This window comes from Cynocephalus volans, chromosome 4 (genome assembly GCF_027409185.1).
Source record: "Cynocephalus volans isolate mCynVol1 chromosome 4, mCynVol1.pri, whole genome shotgun sequence".
Taxonomy (NCBI): domain Eukaryota; kingdom Metazoa; phylum Chordata; class Mammalia; order Dermoptera; family Cynocephalidae; genus Cynocephalus; species Cynocephalus volans.
In genome coordinates, this window is record NC_084463.1 from 145,574,922 (window position 1) to 145,598,704 (window position 23,783).

Genomic DNA, 23,783 nt, shown 5'->3' on the forward strand with positions numbered 1-23,783 from the left:
CCGGGGCCCGCCCGGAGCCCGGCCAATCCGGAGCCGGGACGGAGCGACGGCTCGCGGGCTGGCTCAAACGTCCTCGCAAGCGCTGCCCCGGCTCCGGGCTCACTCAGGAGGGGGAGCCGCCTCCTAGGCGGCGCGGGCTGGTGGGGGCAGGGGGCGGGGAGCCTTACTCTGGCCAGTTCCCGATCGATGCGTAAAGATTAACAAGGCCTCCTCGCAAGCACGCCTTGTTCCACCGGCCTGAACGGAACACGTACTGGCCGGCCTCTCGCCCAGCCCCCAGCCTCTCACCAAGCCCGCTCGAGAGTCCCTTCCACCCCAGGTTAGGGTCCCGAAGTTCCAGAGCAGGTACCAAGCTGGCAAACCCTTGCCCAACTCCGGCCGACGGACCTCCTCTCAGTGCCTCTCCCCAGATGCCCTCTAGAGGCCTGGCAAGGGTGAAGTAGCAAAAAGATGCACACACACCTGAGAGTGCTTTTTTTTTTTTTTTTTTTTTTGGTCAAGTTTAATACACACTAGAACAAGCCACAAAAGAGGGTGCTGCTAGCCCAGAACTACACTCACCCCAAGCCCATCACATGAACCCCAAAACAGAAGCCAGGAACTGAGTCCCTGGCTCCTGGGAAGCCCCAAGTGCTCCTGGGGAGGCCCAGGAACCCTGAACCCTCTGTCACCTCCAACCTCCCATCCTGCATTCTGTCTAGACTCCGGTGGCCCTTCTCTACCAGTCTCTTCCTAGACACAGGCCCTTCCCCCCAGGGTCCCAGGACTTCCTCTCTCCTTGGGACAGAGGGGCAGCAGGGGCACGATGGTTCAGGGCCTTCAGGTCTGGCTGTCCAGGAGAAGCTGGGCTCTGACCCAGGGTGGAGAAAAGTTGCAGAAGGGCTTCAGGGCACTCAGGCGCCCACACACTCCACATAATTGGCAGGGTACAGGCCAATGCGGCCACTCTGCAACTGGCCCTGGCACCAGCCCTGCTCATCCTCCTCGCTCATCTTCAGCAGCTCCTCCCCTGGAGGGAAGGGGATTGGTCACTGCCAATTGCCCTGGCCCAGCTCCTGTTCCCGCAGCTCACAGCTCGGTCAAGGACCAAGGGGGGTGGGGTAATAAGAGAGCCCAGCTGGGAGAAGAGACATGGCTCAGGCAGAGGGAGGACAAAGTCAGCAAGTGGCCCCACTCCAGACCCCGAAGGCAGCAATCAGGCCCCAAATGGCTGGACCCAGAACAGCCTGAACAGCCAGAGAACTGGCCCTTGAGAAGTGGGTATGTGGCTTCCCTTTCCACACCCCTGCTCAGGCAGGTAAGGCTGTACTGAAGCCTAGAAAGGAACAGGAAAGGGGTCCCAGGGTACCTGCTCGGAAGCTCAGCTCATCGGCTTCCTGGCCCGCGTAGTCATACAGTGCACGCACCCGCACCCCAGTGGCAGCCTTCCGTGGACACTCCTCATCTGACCACTCCTCATCCTGCCCGCTGCTGCACAGGGGAGACAGAAGGAGGCAGCTCAGGGTCCGAGGAACACACTGGGCTAGATCTCTCACCTAGGACTCGAGACAAAGGGCTTTCCCCCATGGAGGAACCCTGGAGAGGCAGGTCAGGAGGAACTGAAAGATTCTAGTCCCACCTCTGCCACTCATGACTGTGAGCTCAGGTGCAGTTTCTGCCACACAGAGCTGACATGAGGAGTGAGAGGGAACGTGGGAAACGCCTGGCAGAGCTCAACCACTATGAAACCTGGTATCATTATAACTACAAAGCAGGCCCTAAGGTCTGTGCCACTAATTTTCAACACACTTCAGGGGTGAGGGGAATGAAGAGAAAGAGCTAGAGGAAAGGAGGGCACGGCAGGGGGCAGAGCTGTTTCTTCGCCACAGTCAGGCCCCTGGTTCTCACCCTGGGGACCCCAGGGACTGGGGTGGGGGTGCAGTGCCATCTCCTGTGGGCACGATGCTGGTCAGAGTAACCTCATCAGGGCTCCGGCCACCCTTCTCCTTCCGACTGATTGTCCTCTGTGTGTCCAAGGACCACTCCTATGGGAACAGTGCTTAGGGTCAGGCTGGGCTGCAGCTGTGGTGGCAGCCAGGGCCATCCAGACCACCTTCATCTACTTCATCCCCAGCCCTGGCTCCCCTCCTGACGCCCAGGCTAAGCCCAATGGGAGCCCAGCTCCCAGCTCCACCCAGTTTGGAACAACGTGCCTCAAACTGTGGCCAGTTCATGGCCATGCCCGGCCCGTGGGTGCTGCGCCACCAGCGCAGATCTTCTTCATCACTGGTTGCCTCAATACTCTGGTGCAAGTCGCGGTGGAGTTCATGGAACCTATGGCCCGAGGCACATTCTCAGACTGAGAAGTCCTGGGACCCTATACCCCCCAATCCCATTCAGCCCAGCCAGAGCCCAGGGGAGTTGGCAGGGGGCGGGGGGGGGCAGCATTGCCCCAGAGCTCCATGCCCACCCCACATGCCATACTTGTCACTGCTAGACAGGTCAAGATGCTGGTGTAAGGTGAGCAGCATATCTTTGAAGAAGAGAAGCCGCTGGCGCTCAGCAGCCTGGCAGGTCTCAAAGGCCTGCTCCATGTCCTCCATGTAGCGTGGGGTGTAGCGATGCAGCTCTGTCAAGGTCTGCTCATACTGCGTTTTTGTCTGGTGGGAGAGGAGAGGGCCTGGTGAGGACAAGACCTTCTTCCACCAGGAACTCCAACAGTATTTAGTGGGCACTGTCATGGGCTAGACCTGGGCTAGCCACCAGGGGCAATCAGTCTTGAGACTGGGCTCCTGCCCTCAAGGACCCCAGCATCCTGACAAGGGAGGTGATGTTCAGGCACAGCAGCTGTAAGAGTCTGGTGGAGAGGGAGATTAGGTCAACCTCTGGGAAGGGGTGGGAGAAATCAGAAAAGGCTTCCTGGAGGAGGTGGCAACCGAGCAGCAGCTCAGAGGATGGAGAGGATCTGGACATGCAGAGCTAGAGAAAAGGGCAGGCCAGGCAGAGCAGGCAATGTGAGAACTTGTCCCAGGTGGTACACTGTACAAGGAAAAAAGCTGGAAGCTCTCCTCAACTGCTAAAGTCATCCCAGTGCCTGAAATTCAATTTCTTTCCCTGGTTAAAGCATCACCCTTCCTCAGATTCCTCCTTTATTTAAATGATCATCTGGAGAGAGGGTGGCAGGTGAGGATAGGAGCAATAAGAGTGCTGGGGATTGGAAAAGGCACTCGGAAGAACAAGACTCATTCAGGAAGCCTGGCCTGGGCCTGGGCCCACAGCCTGCACCTTCTCGGCCTCCTTGGTACAGCGTCCCACCCGCTCCTGCAGTTTGCGCAGCTGCTCCTGGGACACGGCACTGTCTGCCTTTGCATGGCTCTCCCGAGTCTGGGCTGTCTTCTCGTCCTTCCGGGCTGCATGGTAGCTCTTCTTGGAAGCTTCAACCTGGCATGCACAGGGACAAGTCTGGACCCTGGATGCCATGCCTTGTCCCCCTTGAGCCCTGTGCCCACCTGGAAGGGGCCTACCTCCAACTCCCAGCCCACCCAGGCTCACCTCCTTCAGCCTCTTAAGCCAGGGCTTCTGGGCCTTGCGGAAGCCATCCTCAGCAGCCCGGCTCTCGCGGAAGCCACCCAGCACCGGCCGGTGGAAGGCCCCCCGCTGCCAGGCACGTACCCGCTCACTGTCCTGCCCCTGAAGTTTCTCCCGCACCTCCAGGTGCAGCGCACTCAGCCGCTCAGCAGCCGTGAAGAAAGCGTGCCAAGCCTTCTCCAGGGTGCCGTACTGGGGGCCTGCAGGGAAGGATGGGGCTTGGGCCAGGCCCAGGGCATCTCCCCAAATGAGCCCACCACCTCTCGTGGGGTGCTGCTCTGGGTGCCAGGCTGCTTCCTGAATGCCTACTCTGTGCCTTGACATAGAAGATCTCACCAAATCCTTGCCTCAACCACCCGTGTCATTATCAACACTGAACAGCCAAAAGAACTGAGGCCCAGAGAAGTGAATTTGCCCAAAGCAGTACAGCTACAGATAGAGCTGAGATTCAAGCCCAAGACTGTTGCATAAACACTACGCAATGTTGCATCAGAGGGAGAACTGTGTCCACTCTCGAGGAAGACCAGCTTGTCGGATATAAAGATCCCACACACCCAGTCAGAAGGCCTGGGCTCAACCTTCAGCTCTTCCTAGCTGTGTGACTTCAGGAAATTTCCTTAGCCTCTCTGAACTTCATCTCTCCTTTAGAAAATTGGTAGAACAGGACCATCTCCATCATAGGGTAGTTGGAAATATCAAAGTAACTCATGAATGTGCTTTGCAAACTCTAATAGCACAACTATGAGGATAATGGGGAGAACTTCCCTCTTTAAAGGGAAGACAGATGTGGAAGCCTCGAACTTGCAAAAATGAGCTGCCCTGATGTCCCTCCCTCAGCAGTCCTCTGTTCCCTGCAAGGCCTGAGCACCAGCTCACCCTTCTCCACAGCGCCCCTCCATTTGCGGGCCCAGTCGGCCAGCTGCTGGGCATAGGCCTTCTCGATACGAGCGCGTTCCTGGAAGCAGCTGACCAGGTCCCCGCACAGCCGGTGCCCGTCCTCCACCCGCTGCACCGTCCGCCTGTAGTTGCCGGCCTGGGGCACGCAGGAGAAGGGCGGCATCACCAGGGAGAAGCCCTCTCTCGGGGCTGGAGCTGACAGCTAGCCTCCTTCCCTGGACAGGTGGCTGAGCCCAGAGAGGGATGGGCATTTCAGTGCCCCCCTCAAACCCAGGACCCAGCTGCTCACCTCCCAGAAACTGCCCCCTAAGGCCTCCCCTCCAGCGTCCTCTTCTGGAGCCATGGTGTCCCCGCAGCACAGAATGGTGGCGAGTTTGGGGCTGTGGAAGGGTAAGCAGGGAAGCTGGTCATACACTTTGGGGGATTGGAAAAGACCCTCTCCCATTCCTGAGCCTTGCCCCACCCCCACTCCAACACCCCCCCCCCCGGAACTGTCAGAGCTAGGACTTAGCAGGCAGGGGCTGGAAGTCCCCAGGAGGAGCCAGGATAGGGGCAAGGATGGCAGTTTAACAGCTCTTCCTCTCACCCTGGATCTGCACTGTCCCCTCTACCCCCCACATACCTGGAGCCTAGAAATCACTTCAGGGACCTGGTGTCCAACTCTCAAAGCTGCCACTGTGACTCTGCCTCGAAGCTAACAAGAGCAAAGCAGGGGGTGAGGGGGGGGGCCTAGAGTGTCCAGGGCGGTGCCCGGCTCCCCCGATATAGCAACTGCTGTCAGAAGCACCAGATTCCAGGCGGGAGAATGCCAGGCGGGTCACACGATCCAGCCAGGGATTAGATGGCAGGCGGGGGTGGGTGGTGGGCAGAGGCCCCACGCCCCCAACTGTGGATAAGAGATGAGGACTCCTGCCCAAGCCAGGGCCCCAGTTGCCTTTCCTTTAATGAGAAGGAGACCCTGTCACCAGACTAGGCTGAGTGGGAGAGTGCCCAGCCCCAACCCAGTAGCTCCCTGTGCTGGGAAGAGCAGAAAGGGAGCCAGGAGGCCTGAGTCCTTTCTTGGCCAGGAAGCTTGAACAAGTTCATTTTACTGTCATTTTACTACCTCCTCAGCTCCCTCTAAGATGGAAATTCCCCCACTTGGTTGGCTTCCATGTTGGCTGGTATAAGACTCAAACCAGGCAATGAATGGGAAATACAAGTCACCAGGAGATACTCATCCCATTCCAGAACACCCACTGAGGTGTCACGGGCCCCGTGGGTAACAAGCAGCTCAGTCCTGCCCTCAAAAAGCCCAGAGTCTGGGACAGCAGAGGGGAGTCGAACAGGCGATCAGCCAGTTATGAGAGTGTTCCCCAGAACCGCAGAGGATGGCAAGGCAAATTCCAACCCCACAGCCACCACCTCAGGGACTACAGGACACAGTGGCATGCAGCCGCTCCCCTCCTGCTGCTGGGCAGGGTCTCAGCTGTCCCCAGCACCTACTGACTCACAGCCCCCAGAGGGAAATTGCTTCCTCCTCTGAGCAAGCCCAAGGCCTGAGGGACATAGCCAGGCCCAGGAGGACAGAAGCCTGTTGCCTGCAAAGCAGGACTGTCACAGTGCTCCTTCCAAACTGATGAGCCTCTACTTGTCTTCCAAAACTCAAACTGGAGCATCTTATCCACAGTCACTCTCCATTCCCTCATCCTCTGGGCTCCCACGGCCCCTTGTGACCCCTCAGTCAGGGTATGTATCCTTCTGGGTTGTGACTGACAGGACAGCATCCGTCCTCAGCCATTGACAGAGACTTCTGGGTTCCAGTTTGTGTTTTCCCAGGTGCTGGAATCAGTAATACTTAGTTAAATAAGAAAACAGAAGATGTCCACCTGAAGACCAGGAAGCCCCCTGGCTATAGCAGCTGTGAGAAAGCCTGGCCTGAGTGAGCTTCTCCCCTGCCAACAGGAGGGAGAGCTCAGGCCTCCCTGGAGACCCAAGCAAGGTGCAGGCAATGGAGGTGCCCGGGCACAAAGCAGCTGCCCTACCAGGGGCCCAACAAGCTATTCACCTTGTTTCCTCTTGAGTCTGTCTCACTTGCCCAGAAAGGACTTGCCAACCAGATGGAGAGAGAATCGCAACCATAAATCACAGGGCCTTTGGAGCTGTCCCAGTAAGACATCAGGGACCTGGGGCCCCCTGCCTGCTCTAGCCTCCATGCTCCCTGCTCCCCAGAGAGCTGCCCCCCACCCGTTCCTTCTCTCTAGCCCCAGAACAGAGCAAGCTGTGTGTGCAGGGCTGGCATGGCTCCCTCCCTCCGGCCTCCCAGAGCAAATACAAGCCCAAGCCCCAGGCACAGCCAGGCCCTAAGGCCCCAGCTTGATCTGGCTGTAGGGGTGGGCCTTGCGCCTTGGCCCCATTGAGGAGGGCTGGCACCTTGTGCCTCCTGACTTCAGCAGAGACCCGAATCAGTCCCCCAAACACACTCAACCACGGACAAGAGCTCAGAAAGCAGGTAATGAAATCTTCCCAGCCTCAGGAGCCAGCACCTCCTGGGCCCCAGAGAAGTCTTCTGGGGCTTGGCAGTGTCTCCTCACAGCTGCCCAAGCCAAGGTAGGGAGTCCTGGAGTTCAGGTAAGAACCCACCCTCCCCACCTGAGGCCAAATGGTACTCCACCCCAGACCAGCCCGCACCCCTTCCCAGAAGCAGGGGGGCATGTTCCAGGCAGGGAGCACAGCCATCCTGCCCTGCCCATCCTGGTGTCCTGAGTCACAGGCTGTGCCCGGGGGACTTCTTCCCCCAGAAGCCCCTGCCCATCAGCCCACAGCCCTAGGATCTGAGGGCACAGGAGAGGGGAGTGGGCTGGTCCAGAGAGGGTCACCTAGGCCAGAGGGGCTAGAACCAGCAGCCAGAGCTGCCCAGGAGGCTGGGGGAGGGGGTGGTGCGGGGAAAGGGGGAGGAGGCAGGGCCAGGGAGGGGCATAACAAAGGGGCACTTTTGGAAACCCGACCTGCCGGCTGAGGTGCCTGCTCCCTGATGACGCACTCCAGTCCCCAAGCCTCCACACCAAATCTCGGAGCCCAGAAGCTGACCGTCTCTGGCCTCAACCCTATGGACGGCGCCCTTCGACAGGCCGCCCTTGCCGACCCGGGGCTGCACAACACAGCCCGCGGTGCCCATGCGGAGCGGCAGGGCCAGGCCTAGCCATGGAGGCTTTCGGACTTCTTGGCCAAACTTGTTGAACTTGGTCTCTGCGGGGGTGGGGCCAGCCGGTCACCGCTGAGAGGAGGGGGCGCCCCCGGCCTGGGGGCGTCCCCGGCCCCCGGATGGTGGCCCGGAGCAGCGGCCCCAGGAATTACGGCTCTTTGCAGAGGGCGAGGGGTCGCCCGGGAGCGAGGCCCCTTCTGGGGCCCCAGGGCGGGCGCAAGGAGGGCGCTTTGGAGCCCACGAGGGGCACCAGGAGATGGCTTGACTCTCCAGGCCCGATGTCCCCCTCCCCCTCGCCGGCCCGAAGAATTGCAGAGTTCGCGGCGCCGCAAATGGGACACCCCCTTGGCTCGGCAGATGGCCCGTCCTCACGCAGAGCGGGTGGCCCGGGGCTCCGAGATCGAGAGTCGCTCCCATTGCAAACTTCGGGGGCCGGATCAGGAGAGGGCGGGCTCAAGCCCAGGCTCCCGCCGCCGCGTCCCCACCCGGTCACTCACCGCCTCCTCTCTGGGCCCCTTGGCGGGTGGGGGTCCGGCCACGATCCGGCCCGAGTCCTGCCGCTCCCCGGCCGCGGCCGCCGCCTCCCGGAGCGCGCCGGGCCCTCCCCCGGGAAGCCCGGCCCCCGGCCCCGCCCTCTCCTCGCCGCCGCGGCCCCAGCCCCACCGGGCCCCGGCGCGGCTGCGGGGGCTGCAGGCATCACGGCCACCCGCGGCTCTGGGGCGGGCACTAGGTTCTCTGGTCCGCGTGCGGAACGCCGGGGCCGACTCCCCAGGGTGGCGCCGCGCGGATTTTGGCTTTGCCCTTCCCGAACCTTTGCAGAGCCTGGGAGACCGGTGGGAGCCAGAAGGGACGGGGGCTGCACGGGCACCCCTCGGAGGGGTACCTGGGGCTACACTGCCTTATATTTTTTGCTGAGCACAGCTTTCTTAGAAGTTAGCTCAGGCGAGGCTCACAACCACCTCCTTGTAGACATTAGAGTTCCCATTGTACAGATGCAGAAACTGAGGCTCGGAGACCTCCAGCGGCCTGCCCAAGATCTCTAGTCGGGCGGGGCCGGGACTCCAGAGCCGCGTCCTATCCATGCGCAGCTCTGCCTGCTAATCTGGAGCGCATTCTGAGGTCCGGGACCAACACGCGGTGGGGGTGGAACAGAAAGGCATGAGCTCCTCCCCCTGCGTGTTCTTATTCCCACATTTTGTACCACGATTCAATTTTAAATGCCTTCGCCCCTCCACTCCCTTTATCAGTCTGGTAGATTTTTCCAGGTTGTCACAATGCCGCCCCACCCTAAATAAATCCCTTCTTTCTCACACCCACATACACGCACCCCCCGGGATTTTTCGGAGCCCGCCCTTCTGTTATTTATATCCACTGGAGCGGTCCAAGAATGTTCCGAGGCTGACCTAATCGCCACCTGCTCGGCCTCCCCGCCCCTCCTGCTGCCTCCTGGGCTCGGTGACCCAGCGGCCATGCCCTGCGCCCTGGAGAGGAGCGGGAGCGCGGGCCAGCGGGGTGGGACGGCCCGGCCGTCCCGGCGGCGCAGATTGGCTGGGGGTTGGACAGCCCCGGCGTGCTGGCGGGACTGCGCCCCCGGGGGACGGCGCGGCGCTCTGGGAAGCCAGGGAGCCCCACCGTTCCCGCTCTAGCACGTACTCTTCCTCCCACCCCCAGTCCCCGAGGAGGGTGAGTACGTGCGTGCGGATTTTTAAACAGCAGCTTTAAAAATAGAATCGTGTTGTTTCTAAATCCGGAGAAGTCACTAACGCGTTCTTCACGCAGATGAACCCACTCACAAAATGGAAAGGGGGCCTGAAGAGGATGAATGGGGGCTGTTTTGGTAGTAGTATTGGCTGCTGAGGGCTGACTTGCTGGGCAGTGCTAGTGGGAGGACGAAACTGCCTCCCCGAGATGTCTGGGGGGCACCCAAGACGCCTCACCTTTGGCCTGAGGACTCTGGCCACGTTTGCCTGAGGACGTGGCTTCTGAAACCAGTTTCAACACCCACATTCTCTAGGGGCTTGGACAAGTCCCTTCTCTCCTTATCTCTGTTTCTACCTGTCGTAAAACATGACAGGCCACCCGCTGACCTTCCACTGCCCCAGCTAATTAATGAGTGTAAAACAACTTCAAATGAGAGGAGACCTAATGTTTAATGACAGCCATAGTGCTTTGTATTATTTTACATCAGTTAACATCCCACCTAGCGCCTGGAGCCTTTAGGCACCCAGACAGAAAGTGTGAAAACACAAGAATGAAATTAATTGCAGGAACCACCTATTAAAACCTCATTAAAAATAAAGTTGGCAGCTAGGCTCTGGGAGCTGGGGAAGCCAGGCCAGAGAGAGACTCAGAAAACAGGGCTGTTCGTGGGACCACAGGAGAAAGGGATGTGGAGTGGAAAACGTCTGGCTTCCTTTGGGTCCAAGTGTGGAAGCAGAAAGCAAAAATGTTGCAGCTGACTTTGATTGCTCCTCAGGTACTGTAGGGAAAAAAATAAATAAATATACCGAAACCTAGAGCATATTGGGCTGCTTCAAAGGTGATAGGAGGACTGGCTGGTTAGCTCAAGTGGTTAGAGCATGATTCTAATAACAAGAAGGTCCAGGGTTCAATCCCTGTACCAGCCAGCCACCAAAAAGAAAAGTAGAAAGGAGACAGAATTGGAAAGCCAATTGTACTCCCAGTTGGCCTGTACTCCCAGATTCCTGTACTCCCAGTTGGCCAGTACAGGAATCAAACCACGGACCTTGGTGTTATCAGCACCACACTATAACCAGCCGAGCCAATCAGCCAGCCCCCTTGGGGCTCAAATGTCTATGCTCTATGGCCAGAGCCCCTAACACTCACACTGCTCCATCAGTGCTGTCCCTAACCTGAAAAAGTTCAAGATGAGATGCCCAAAGTCAAGAGGGCTGGATAAAGACAGAAACCTAGTGAAGCACCATGGCTAAGGGCACCAGGTGGCAGATTGGTCCACAGCCAAATATCACAACACTCACAGACTCACCTTGAGTTTCTGGAATGTTCTAACCACTGTGCATTCATTTGTTTATTTATTTATTCATTCACCCATCCAGCCGAGAAAATATGTGAATTTCTACTTTATACTAAGCCATCTGCTAAGTGTTGGGGATACAGAGATAAATAAAGCAGAGCCCTAAGTATACACTAATGATGCAAGTGGATATGAATTACTATTGGAAGACAGAGGCAGGAGAGACCACCTTTCATGGGGACATGACACTCGATTGATCTTGATGAACAGGAATTAGTCATGTGGAGAGGCATTCTAGGCAGGAGCATCAGGGTGTGCCAAGCCCCAGAGGTGTGAGCATATGACTTTGTGAGCTGGCAAATCTACTTTTTGGTATCTACTTTAGACAAACATGTGTACAAGTGCAGAAAGAGGTACAAGGGTGTTTGCATATAGTCTTGTTTGTAATAGGGGAAAACTAAAAGCAAATGTCCATCATCACGGTGATAGTTGAATAACCTAAAGTTCATTCATGCTGTGCATTACTCTGCAACAACTCAAGAACAAGGTAGAGACATATTCTATGTGAAGACCTCCAAGACATTGTTGAGGGAATACCCTAAATATTCAGAGAGAACATGCGCCACCTGATTTTGGAAGTTATCTCTAGAGAGAGGTCTAGAATTGGGAAAGGAGATTTTTGTAATGCTATAATATTTGTAATGAGAATGTACCTATGTGTAAACTATGTAATTAAAGAATGGGGGGGGGTGGGTCTTTGTGTCTAAAACGGTACTGTCCAATGTGGTAGCCACTAGCCACGTGTGGCTATTGAGCACTTGAAATGTGGCTAGTGTGACCTAGCAACTGAATTTTTAATTTTTTAATATTTAACTAAAAGTTTAATAGCCACATGTGGCTAGTGGCTACTATATTAGACCGTGCAGGTCTAGAATGTCTAGAATAAAGAGTTCATGATGGGATGGAGGCAGATGGAAGATGAGGCTGGAAAGATGGACGGGAATTGGATGGTGAAGATTTCCAAGCTGGGTAAGGAGTTTGGACTTTATGCTATAGGCAGTGGGAAGTGTGAATGGGAGTAACTAGATCAGATTTATCCTTTTAAAAGATAACTCTGGCAACCCTGCTGAGGGTAGATTGGTGCAGGCAGAGGGCTGCAGGCAGAGCTTTTCTCCTCTGAAGGCTGCTGTGTTTCTCAGGTTTCTCTGCATGGCCTCTGGACATTGCCCCAACATTCCTGACAGTAAAGTATTCTGATTTAACAGCTATTTTTTTAAATTTTATTTTATTTTGTCAATATACAATGTGGTTGCTTATTGTGGCCCATTATCGAAACCTTCCTCCCTCCTCTGTCTCCCCCCTCCCTCCCAACAACCTCATATCTGTTCGCTTCTTATATCAACTTCAAGGAATTGTAATTGTTGTGTCTTCTTTCCTCCCCCACCTCAGTTTATTTGTGTATTTATTTATTTTTAGCTCCCACCAATAAGTGAGAACATGTGATATTTCTCTTCCTGTGCCTGACTTGTTTCACTTAATATAATTCTCTCAAGGTCCATCCATGTTGTTGCAAATGGCAGTATTTCATTCTTTTTTATAGCAGAGTAGTATTCCATTGTGTAGATATACCATATTTTCCGTATCCACTCATCTGATGATGGACATTTGGGCTGGTTCCAACTCTTAGCTATTGTAAAGAGTGCTGCAATGAACATTGGGGAACAGGTATACCTTCGACTTGATGATTTCCATTCCTCTGGGTATATTCCCAGCAGTGGGATAGCAGGGTCCTATGGCAGATCTATCTGCAATTGAGGAACGTCTATACCATTTTCCATAGAGGCTGCACCATTTTGCAGTCGCACCAACAATGTATGAGAGTTCCTTTTTCTCCACAACCTCGCCAGCATTTATCATTCACAGTCTTTTGGATATTAGCCACCCTAACTGGGGTGAGATAGTATCTCAGTGTGGTTTTGATTTGTATTTCCCGAATGCTGAGTGATGTTAAGCATTTTCTCATGTGTCTGTTGACCATTTGTATATCTTCCTTTGAGAAATGCCTATTTAGCTCTTTTGCCCATCTTTTAATTGGGTTACTTGTTTTTTTGTTGTAAAGTTGTTTCAGTTCGTTGTATATTCTGGATATTAATCCTTTGTCAGATGTATATTTTGCAAATATCTTCTCCCACTCTGTTGGTTGTCTTTTAACTCTGTTAATTGTTTCTTTTGCTGTGCAGAAGCTTTTTGGTTTGATATAATCCCATTTGTTTATTTTTCCTTTTGTTGCCCGTGCTTTTGGGGTCGTATTCATGAAGGCTGTGTCCAATCCTACTTCCTGAAGTGTTTCTCCTATGTTTTCTTGAAGAAGTTTTATTGTTTCAGGGTGTACAATTCTTTAATCCATTTTGAATTGATTTTAGTATATGGTGAGAGGTATGGGTCTAGTTTCAACCTCCTGCCTGTGGATATCCAGTTCTCCCAGCACCATTTGCTGAAGAGGCGGTCTCTTTCCCAGTGTATAGGCTTGGTGCCTTTGTCAAAGATCAGATGGCTGGAGGTGTGTGGGTTGATTAACAGCTATGTTTTTAAGATCTAGGCATCCCCAAGTGGAAAAACTGGTGTGAGTTATTGAGAGGGGTTAACCTCAGTGGGGAGGTTGTTTTGGGTTTAGGACGACAGGAAGAACAGCAGTGTGATGGCACCAGAGTGAAATGAGTAGCAGGTTTCACAGAGCAGCCTGTACAAAAAGCTTCTCCAGGCTCAAGAGTTTGCCTGGGCAGATTCTTTGGAAAGTACCGCAGAGTTTGCAGGAGTTGCCCTTGCCTAGTCCAGGTTTCATCTGTCGGCTGGGGAGGCTTCTGCTCAGGAAGTCTGCCCCAGTCCACTTGGGACCTTCCCTGAAGTCCATCGGGGGCCTCCTTGCTGGCGAATAAAGAGTGCTAGTAGAGGATCCATTTACTTGGCAGCCTTTCAGAAAACACCATGCTGGTTGCTCAGTCCTCAATTCAAAGCTGGTCAGTTAGCTCAGTCAGTTAGTTCAGTGAGTTAGCTCAGTCGGCTGGAGCACAGCCTTGTAATACCAAGGTTAAGAGTTTGGTTCCCTGGACTGGCCAGCCACAAAAAACCAAAATCAGTCCTCAATTCTAAGAAAGCCAGCAAGATCCCTGACTGCATGGAATTTTCCACTAAAATCAAATGAAGGTCTGAATGCATAGTTATAATTATGGTAACTGTTTTAAAGGAAAAGTAAAAATAAAAGACAGGGTGCTATGAGAGGATAACAGAGGGAGCATAGTTTCGATTGGGGGAGGGTCAGAGAAGACTTCTCAGGAAGTTTAAGCCTCTCTACCCCAAAAGACCCAAAGACAAATGGAAGTTTGCCAAGTGAAGAGGGGAGACTAAGGAAGAGCATTCCAGGCAGAAGGATTGAGGATTGATGAGTGCAAAGACCCTGAAATGGGATCTTGACCTTCTGGAAAAGAAGGGTGGAATGGGTGGGGCATGGCCAATGAGAGGGTGAGCGGCCCAGGATGAGGTAAGGGAGGCAGGCAGCACCCAGACACTGCCAGGCTTTGTGCGGCTTATTCTGAGTGCAGGAGGAAGCCCTTGGAGGGATTTAGCAGAGGATTGAACTGAATGGCCCTTTTGGATGTTGTAGGAGGAGTGTATTAGAGCAAGGAATTGGCGAACCACAGCTAGGAATGGTTTTTACATTTGTTAATGATTGAAAAAAAAATCAAAAGAAAAATAATATTTTGTGGCAGGCGAAGCTTATAGGAAATTCAAATTTTAGTGGCCATAAGTAAAGTTTTATTGGAACACAGCCACACATGTATTTATGAATGATCTCTGGCTGTTTTCACATTGAAATGGCAGAGTTGAGTAGTTGCAACAGAGATTGTATGGCCTGCAAAGCCTGAAATAATTACTGTTTGGCCCTTCACACAAAAACTAGGCTGACCCATGGATTAGAAAGAGACAAAAAAAGCAGGCAGACCAATTAGAAGGTTGCTGCAGTCGCCCAGGGCCAAGAAATGGTGGCTTGTTCTAGGGTGGTAGCTGTGGAGGTGAAGTGCTTGAATACAACAAATATTTAGGGGAAAGAATTGCTAGAACATGCTGATGGTTGAAGGTGAATGGTAAGGGAGAGAAATATTTCGAAATGACCCCCCAACCTATGATCTTGGATTGGATTCTGGACCAGAATAGAACATTAGTGGGACAACTGGCAAAATTTGAATAAGGTTTGAAGATTGGATAATAGTATTATCATGGCTAGATAGGACAAATAAGTTCTAGTGGTCTACAGTAGTGCTAGGCATCTATAATTAACAAAAATTTATTGTATATTCTTCTTCTTTTTTTTTTTTTTAAAGATGACTGGTAAGGGGATCTTATCCCTTGACTTGGTGTTGTCAGCACCACGCTCACCCAGTGAGCCATGGGCCGGCCTTTATTGTATATTCTTAATTGACTAGAAAAGAGCAGCTCGAATGCTCTCATCACAAAGAAATGATACATTTTTACAATGGTGAATATGCTAAATATCCTGATTTGATCATCACACATTGTATACAAGTATTGATATATAACTCTGTACCCCATAAAGATGTATAGTCAATACATGTCAACTAAAAATGAATTTTAAAAAAGGAAAAAAAAATAGTACTGTTAGTTTTAACTTCCTCATTTTCATAATTGCATTGTGGTTATATATGAAGTGACATTTGGGGAATTAGGGAAAGTTATACTGAAATTCTTTATAACCTTTTTGCAACTGTTTTGGAAGTCTGAAGTTGTTTCAAAATGAAAAGTTAAAAAATAAAAATAAATTAAAACAACGCAAATATGACTCCCAGGTTTTTAGCTTGAGCATGTACATGGAAACGCCATTTGCTGGGGTGAGGGGACATGTGAGAGAGATAGGAAAAGAAGGAAAGATCGAGAGTTCACTTTTGGACACATTGGGTTTGTGATGTTGATGTTCAAGTGAATGGGTCAAGAAGGCAGGGCCCTGCACTATTCTGACATGACTGATGAGCCCGAGATCCGGCAGCAGGTATGGGAACCATGCTCCTCTGGAATGGGAGCTCTGTGCCTCAGGTGAGGCTAGACCGAGATAGTGAAGAGGGAGGACGGGAACTCACACGTACGTAGTGTCAGGCATTCTGCTCAGCACCTGTCACGTGAGCCTCACAGCAATCCTGTGGATGGCTGCTGTAACCAAATACTGCAAATAGGGTGGCTTAAAATGACAGAAGTTTATTCTCTCACAGCTCTGGAGGCCAGATATCCAAAATCAAAGTGTTGGCAGGACCACTCTCTTTCCCCAGGTTCTGGGAGAGAATCTCTGCCTTTCTCCTAGCTTCTGATGGCTGCCCGCAATCTGGATACCTTTGGCATCCCTTGGATTATGGCCACATCCCTCTAATCTCTGCCTCATCTTCACAGGGTCTTCTTCTCTGTTTGTCTGTCTCATCTCCCTCTGCCTCATTCTTATAAGGACACTTGCTATTGGATTTAGGGCCTACCTGGATACTCCAGGGCGATCACCTCATTTTAAAATCCTTAATTATATCTGCAAAGACCCTTTTTCTACATAAGTTAATATTCATAGGTTCTGGGAATTAGGATGAGGACATGTCTTTTTACAGACTACCAATCAACACATCACACTGGACAAGAGGAGGCCACAGCTGTCAGCTTTGGAAATCTCATAAAATGCTTCTTGAGCTTTCATAGTTTTCTTCATCCAGTTTCATAAATGTGCCGCTGCAGAATGCATCAGCAGCTTCATTGCTGCCAACACAAACGTGGCTTGGTCTTCTAAACTGCCTATAATTATGACATAACTGTCAGATTCTGGGGCCTTATCACACGGGGACAGTCAAGCATGAAGGGGAATGTACAATAAGAGTGTCTACAAGGAAGCCCACTCAGAGTTTGCAGTGTGGGGAGGATGCATGTAGATTTGTACCAAGACACCGCCCCACCAGGCTATTGGCATCACCGGTAAGAATCACAGCTACCCAGGCAGCTCGCTGCCTTCCTCCACATGGAAAAACTTAGTTGGGGTTCCTTGGATGAGTTTTTTTGTCACACGCTCCTGGAGTTATAATGTCATAGTAGGAGCAGAAGCCAAAGTAGGGCGGTGGAAAGGGGAGTTGGAAGAGGGGAATGTAAAGGAACATAAATGTAGTTCTCCCAGCCTCTCTGACATGTGACTCATCCACCCTTAGGGAACTGGCATGGCTATAATGCAGAGAGAATCATTTTTATTTCTGCCACTTGGGATTTTTGCAGCCCTTGGAAGAGACCTTTGGTGTCAGAAGAGTGACTGCCAGAACTGAAACCCCTGGTTTCCAATTCTCTGGTCTCCTGCTCTTTCCATGATGGCTATTTGACTGGTAAGGGCTCTTTTTTTTTTTTTTTTTTTTTTTTTAAAGATGACCGGTAAGGGGATCTTAACCCTTGACTTGGTGTGGTCAGCACCACGCTCACCCAGTGAGCGAACTGGCCATCCGTATATGGGATCCGAACCCGGGGCCTTGGTGTTATTAGCACCGCACTCTCCCTCCCGAGTGAGCCACGGGCCGGCCCTGGTAAGGGCTCTTGACAACAGCAAAGAGCTTCTTCGCCTCTTTTATCAGAGCTTATCAGTAAATAACATATTGCCAGGAGATTATATAACAACTTCTATTTGTAGAACACTTTACAGTTTGCAAAGCGCTTTCACATTTATTATTTCAGCACTCTGGCAATTGCTGTGCAAATCTGGCTGCCAGGAGAAGTTCCCTGGCATCCTGTACTCATGGTATTTCATGACAGGATATTGATTTAGTGTGTGGATGGCGCCTCATCCCCCACAGTGAAGATATAAGGTGGGATTTTAGGGTGTTTTTTTGGTTTTGTTTTTTGGTATTTACATAGCTTTACGACACTTCCAAAGCTACCCAAAATTATATTTTTGAAAATGGGTGCTGCTCCTAGAGGATGGGAATCATGCTTTTGTTTAACGTTATTAAGAATTTATTCATATTAGGGCATTTAAATATGCATTGGAGATGCCAAGCAACAAGGGTTCTGGATTCTTATATTCAGTCTGTTTCCAATTCTTTAGGAGGAATTTAAACTTCAGTTCCCTGCAAGCTCTGCAGAATCCTTGAGGCTATCATTTGCAAACCACTGAATGCAGTAACTGTGTGTGGGAAGCCTGCATACATCGTCTGTGTGGATTACAGATGGTTCTGCAGACTCAGCAAAGCATTTGGATCCATGGACAGCTTGAATGGAATTAGAATCATGTATCAGCCTGCACCAGGGAAATAATTCCCACTGGATGGAAACTTCTCACAGGGAGACCAGACCTGAAAGCTGGCTTCTGCTGCTTTTACAGCAAATCACAAGATCATAGATTGTAAAACTGGAAGGGATCCAAGAGACCACCTAGTCCTCCCCTTTCATTTTATGAAGAGGAAACTAAAGCATAGAAAAGTGAAATAATGACCAAGATCACATAGCCTAAGTACAATGCTCTTTCTACTGTGCTATATTATCTGTTCTAGAAACCACCTCAATAAAGCCACATATTGTTCGGCAGATCAAAGAAACTGGCATTATTTAGGGTCATGCTCATGGTCTGCCCAGCTCCCAGTGTGAACACGAGACCTTGATTTGCTATCACCAGCAGCTTTTGAATGAGTTGTCCTGTGATGCCTTATGTCAAAAGTAGTATCACAGATGGAACCAAAACATTTATAAAGGGGTTTTTCCAGCACAGCCCCTCCAAGGCATGAAACCGGAGAAACCTGCACCATTCACCTCATTATCGGATTAGCAGCATCAAAAAATATGTATTAAACACTTTTGTCCACTCCTGCACCTGATAGCTCATCAGATGGGAATGGATGACTTTAAGCCCGTAGGCGGTTGTTTTGCTGTGAAACAAAGGACGCCAAAGCAAAACTTGGGGTAGGGATGCCTCAGGGCACAACCTGAAACAATGCGCTTTACTGGATGTGCAAGGCAGGTTTCCATTGTTCACACATGGTTCTTTCTATCCACCATGGAAAACCTCCCCAATCCTAAAAATGGATTCTGGGAAAACCTGGCATTAGGCAGGACGTTTCCCTTGCTCATGAATCCATCATAGCCAACTATTGCCTTCCTGTCTTTGCATTTCCTACTTCATCTGCCTGGAATACCCTCCTCCTCCCCGTCTCTCACTTTCTCAAGATTCAGCTTAAGTGTCCCCATCTTTGGGAAATCTTCCTTTACACGGCTCCTTTTTTTACCTCACTCGGAGCTGACTTAAAGTGTCTCTTTTCTGTGTCCCTCCTTCCCCCTAGGCGTCCTCTCTCTCCAAGCTTATTACACTCTATTGTGGTTGTAGATTTACTCCCTCCCACTCCTACAAGGCACACTCTGTGGAGGCAAACAACATTTTTCATTTTAGCATTTCCTTTGACTGGATTAATGCTGGGCAGAGTAGGTTTTTGCTAAATATCAGTAGAATGAATGAAATTTGAATTCTTCTACCTGCCATTCCACTTCTCCCTTTATCTGATCTCTCTCACCTTGTCCAGATCCTCAATATGAGGATCTCTTCAAGCTGCCTCCTATCCTAGTCATAAATATCAATGCCCCCCAACCACCCACCACCAGAAGCACTCCTATGGTTGGAATTTGCTCTTTGCAATGGAGGATCTACACTATGGGGAACAGTGGGACATCTCTGTAAGAGGGTGTTAGAAAGGACTTACAGGATCTGACTTATGTCGGATGATTTGAGGAAGAGTTCAAGGAAGTAGGGCTTTGCTCTAGACTGGAGGCAATCCAGAAGTGGGGGTAATTCAACAATTGGCTATTAAAGACGTTCACAATGCGCCACCCCAAAATATGCCTCTTTGGCAAGTTGGTTATTTTGAGCTGAAGGCAGTCAATAAACAGCAGATACAGGAAAGGCTGTCTGACCTCTCCCTTTCGACCTACAAGCAGGTCATAAAATTTCCCACAAGGAAGTTGCCCTTCCTTTACCAGGAAGAGAAGAACATTCTTATTATCAGAGACTGGGAGTCCACACTGAAATGGACCTGTACAAATAAACCTATCAAATAACCCTTATTTTCTATTGGTTTCCCTCATATATTTCCTAGTCACTGTTCCACAATTTACTGCTCCTAGCTCAAACCTCTATGTCTTGTCACATTCCCACAAACTGATTGTTCTTTGTATAAAAAGGTATATAGTCATCCCTCCATATTCATGGGGGACTGGTTCCAGGACCTCCCACAGAAACCAAAATCTGTGGATGCTCAGGTCCCTGATATAAAATGGTGTAGTATTTTCATATAATTTATGCATACCTTCCTGGAAACTTTATTTTTTGGCAGCTGGCTGGAACGGGGATCCCATAAACTTTAAATCATCTCTAGATTACTTATAGTACCTAATACAATGTAAATGCTATTTAAATAATTGTTATACTATATTATTTAGGGAATAATAACAAGAAAAAAGTCTGTATATGTTCAGTACAGTCGCAATTTTTTTTCCAAATGTTTTTGATCCACAGTTGGTTGAATCCATGGATGCAGAACCTATGGATACGGAGGGCCAACTGTATGAGCTTTGGGGCATAACAGCTTCTTCGGGTCTTCATTTTCATTTGTGGAGCTACCAGAGTGGAGAGCTGAAGTGCAAGCCTGCGAGAGCTGTAGTGTGGCCTGAGACCAGGAAAGCTATAGGAGCAGAGCTGCCCAAGGACTTAGGGACCCAGCCCCTGAACCAGCATGCAGAGGACATGGAACATGATGTCGAGGTACACGATTCACCAGCTTTGAGATTTAATGCTTGCTGTGCTGGGTTTCAGACTTGTTTGGGACCTATTAACTTTTTGGGGGCCTATTTCTCCCTTTTTGAATGGGAATATGTACCCTATGTTTGTCCCATCATTGTATCTTGGAAGTAGATAACTTGTTTTGATTTCACAGATGGGACTTTGAACTTTGGACTTTTGAGTTGAAACAAGTTAAGACTTTGGGGATGGGATAAATGTGTTTACCTATGAGAAGGATATGAACTTTGGGGACCAGGGCAGAAGTCTGTGGATTGATTGAATTGTGTCCCCAAAGTTCATATATTAAAAGCTTAATTCTCACTGTAACTGTGAGAGGGAGGGAAATTCTATTATGGTAATTGAAAGGTTGGGCTTTGAAGAGGTGATTAGATTGTAGGAGCATGCTGTAGTGAATGGATTAAAAATGGTGGTCATGGGCATGGTTCTGAGGGCATTAAAAGAGGAGAGGTTAGTCTGTACTTTGGAGAGGTTAGACAGACTAACAGACAGGAGAGGTTAGACAGGAGAGATTAGTCTGTCTCTGCTCCACCTTTTTTTGCCATGTGAGACCCCTGGGTCACTGTTGCCACCACCAAGACCCTCACCAGATGTGTTCCCTGGACTTTGTCCTTTCTAGCCTCCAAAACTGTAAGCAATAAATCTAATTTTCTTTACGAATTGCCCAGTTCCAGGTATTTTGTTATAAGTAACACAAACAGACCAATACATTTTCCTTTTGCAGTCTCCCATGCACACCCAAAAATATTAAATAAAATTTGTATGCTTTCCTCCTGTTAACCTGTCTTATATCAATTTAATTCTTAGGCCCAGTTAAAGAACCTACAAGGGTAAAAGGCAGTTTTCCTTCTACAGTATCTTAGTAAATGTCATCTATATGGTGGGAGGAATGAAGCAAAGCTAAAGTTGTGACTGGCAAAGCAGCTGAAGTTATTCACAGTGGCCAAAATAGGGAGATGTTTGCTCATTTTTGTGGTTTTGACAATGTTCAGATCTTTGCCTATGTTCAGTCATAAGTGATCATCTTTTTCTCTTTATCTATCATGATCACAGAGTGGCCTTGTCTGGTGCTGATGTTTTGTAAAATTGTTTATTTCAACAGAACATCAAGGCCTAGCTGACAGTACCAGATGCCAGTGGCTGATTTTCTTTTTCTCATAACCCACACCCGTTCCCTTTACCAAGCTGTTCCTTGCCTAGGATGCTCTTTCCCCTTCCCCAGCCAAACCCTACTATTTTTCCAAGTCACACTCCACAAAATCCCATCTTCCCTGTGAGGTCCTTCCAAATACTTCTTTCCCCATTGTATTATCTTTCCTGAATGAATCTATAATTTCTTTCTTTTCTTTCTTGTTTTTTTTTGTTTGTTTGTTTGTTTGTTTTGTTTTGTTTTTTTGGCAGCTGGCCATTGTAGGGATCTGAATCCTTGACCTTGGTGTTACCAACACCCTGCTCTAACCAACTGAGCTAACCAGCCAGACCCCTGAATGCATCTGAAAACCTTGATTGGCATACCACAATTAGTCTTCAACTGTGTTCTGTCTTGAATTTTTACTTGTTTCACACATACTTTTCTTCTCTTTCCAGTGGATTATAAATCTGTTAGAGGCAGGGTCCATTTCTTATACTTGACTATCCCCTAGAACTGAGCATCCTGCTGAGGGGAAACTAATGTTGATTGGTCTGAGTAAGGAGGCTGGGGCAGCTTGCTTCTGTAAAACAGCTCTGAAAACACGGCTACCAGCCAGGAGGGGAGAAGCCACCAGCTTGCCCTTCTCCCAGGCGGTTGCCATTTCACACTCTGAGCTCATGTTCGCATCAAAAAAGCATTTTCTGATTTCTCTTTTGGAGCAATCATTCCTTTGCAAGTTATTTTTGGAAATGTCTTCTGTCCCTACCTGTCTGAAAGCTACTTGCGTGCAGGATCTACTGTTGAAGCATTTTTGTATATCTCCTCCCACCCTCCCAAAGTACCTGGCACGGGGCTTAGTGGGTGGAGGAAAGGCCCAAGCAAGTGCCCGAATAACCCTAACTCCTGCCTGCCTCGTCGCAGAAAGTGGGGTGCATCCATTCAGCCCGGGTGGGACAGCGCGGCCTCACCTATAAACCTCGCTGCTTTGGCCTCGGCTGAAGCCGGAGCACGAGGGCTCTAAACCCCGCTGGCCGCTGGCTGCACACACTCGGGCTCATCACTGCCCCAAGGCTGCTCGCTAGGCGGACACTCAACGGGTTGGGAAAGTCATAGTTAAAAGCAGCGAGTTCTAACCCCTCTCCATAAAGAAGCACGGATTCCACAGAGCAGAAGTAGTTACTGGACACCGATGGCACAGTTGATGGGCCACAAGGCCCAGCTTTCAACGCAGGTAAGGCATTTTAGCTTTCTGCAAAGCCGCCTCGCCCCAACTACACCCTGCACGGACCAGCCAATCCCAAAGTCCGAGCGGGTTTCACCACCAATTAGAATGCAGTGAAGGCAGGAGCCAAAGCCTTGATTGGCACCTGGTCTCCCCCGGCCGACCCGCAGAGGCCTGGCAGCGCTGCCTCTGAAGAGGCTTCAAGTTGGATAGCCTAGCGCCGGCGGCCATCTTTATTTCTGGCAGGTGGCCTACTTGGATAAGACCAAGCCCATCACGTAGGCTATATCCCAGTTCTTCGGCAAAAGAAAAAAAACCACCACCTAGGCCTTCTAGGGAGCGGATGGGCTCCCCTCACACACTTCCTACCTCACCCCTCCCCTCACTCCCCATCTCCCCGCGCACCCCCGCCTTCCCGGAAGGGGCGGGGCCTCTCCGAGGCAGGTGGGGCTGGAGCTAGAAGCTAGTTTGAACAAGCCCTGGGCATGTTTGGCGGGAAGTTGGCTTAGGTCGGACAACCTGTGGCCTCGCGGTTTCCTAGTCCCCGCCTTGTTTCTCCCCAGAGGCTTCTCAATCCTCCCTCCATGATCTCGGCATAGGGCATAGTACCCCCTTTGCACGGAGGACGCGATGGCTCCCAGGAAACGCCCAGAAACTCGGAAGACCCTCGAGGTTGTGCTTCGCTCCAGGAACAAGAGGAGCCGAAGTCCCCGGGAACTGGAGCCCGAGGCCAAGAAGCTCTGTGTGAAGGGCTCCGGTACTGCCTGTGCCTTCTGCTTTAATATTTCTGCCATTAGGGGTGCTCACGCAGGAGGCCGGAGTGGGGGTTGGGTGCTCCTAGGTTCCTGAGCCAGTCCCGGGTTACGGATGCCTCAGGCTGTGCATTTTGTCTGCGGGACCTTTGACACCGGAGGCTTTAGGCTCAAA

The 23,783-nt window shown here is 50.7% G+C and overlaps 2 protein-coding genes across 9 annotated transcripts in view; one reads left to right on the forward strand and one right to left on the reverse strand.

Annotated features, from left to right (window-relative positions):
• Window positions 1-482: 482 nt before the first annotated feature.
• PACSIN3 (protein kinase C and casein kinase substrate in neurons 3) lies at window positions 483-8,226 on the reverse strand. Of its 3 annotated transcripts, XM_063092506.1 has the most exons (11): window positions 7,452-7,640; window positions 5,087-5,158; window positions 4,754-4,844; window positions 4,444-4,600; window positions 3,532-3,767; window positions 3,265-3,420; window positions 2,464-2,639; window positions 2,193-2,313; window positions 1,888-2,024; window positions 1,349-1,470; window positions 483-1,009 (listed from the first exon to the last, which is right to left on the reverse strand). In XM_063092506.1, the coding sequence occupies exons 3-11, from the start codon at window positions 4,805-4,807 to the stop codon at window positions 894-896; spliced, it is 1,275 nt and encodes a 424-aa protein (XP_062948576.1). In that variant the 5' UTR covers window positions 4,808-4,844; window positions 5,087-5,158; window positions 7,452-7,640; the 3' UTR covers window positions 483-893. The 3 variants fall into 3 exon arrangements, with proteins under 3 accessions (XP_062948576.1, XP_062948577.1, XP_062948579.1); XM_063092507.1 differs by lacking the exons at window positions 5,087-5,158; window positions 7,452-7,640 and adding an exon at window positions 8,146-8,226; XM_063092509.1 differs by lacking the exon at window positions 3,265-3,420 and having other exon boundaries at window positions 7,452-7,645.
• DDB2 (damage specific DNA binding protein 2) overlaps window positions 6,925-23,783 on the forward strand; it is a 34,187-nt gene continuing 17,328 nt past the window's right edge. For 2 of the 6 annotated variants that reach the window (XM_063092500.1, XM_063092505.1), the window contains exons 1-6: window positions 9,100-9,331; window positions 16,950-17,053; window positions 17,767-18,617; window positions 20,221-20,466; window positions 21,904-22,865; window positions 23,420-23,613. In XM_063092500.1, the coding sequence (XP_062948570.1) occupies window positions 23,487-23,613 (127 nt within the window). In that variant the 5' untranslated portion in view covers window positions 9,100-9,331; window positions 16,950-17,053; window positions 17,767-18,617; ... (1 more) ...; window positions 21,904-22,865; window positions 23,420-23,486. Of the gene's footprint in view, window positions 7,075-9,099; window positions 9,332-16,885; window positions 17,054-17,766; window positions 18,618-20,220; window positions 20,467-21,903; window positions 22,866-23,204; window positions 23,614-23,783 lie in introns of those variants that run through there. The other 4 variants (XM_063092503.1, XM_063092501.1, XM_063092502.1 and 1 more) reach the window with 4 other exon arrangements.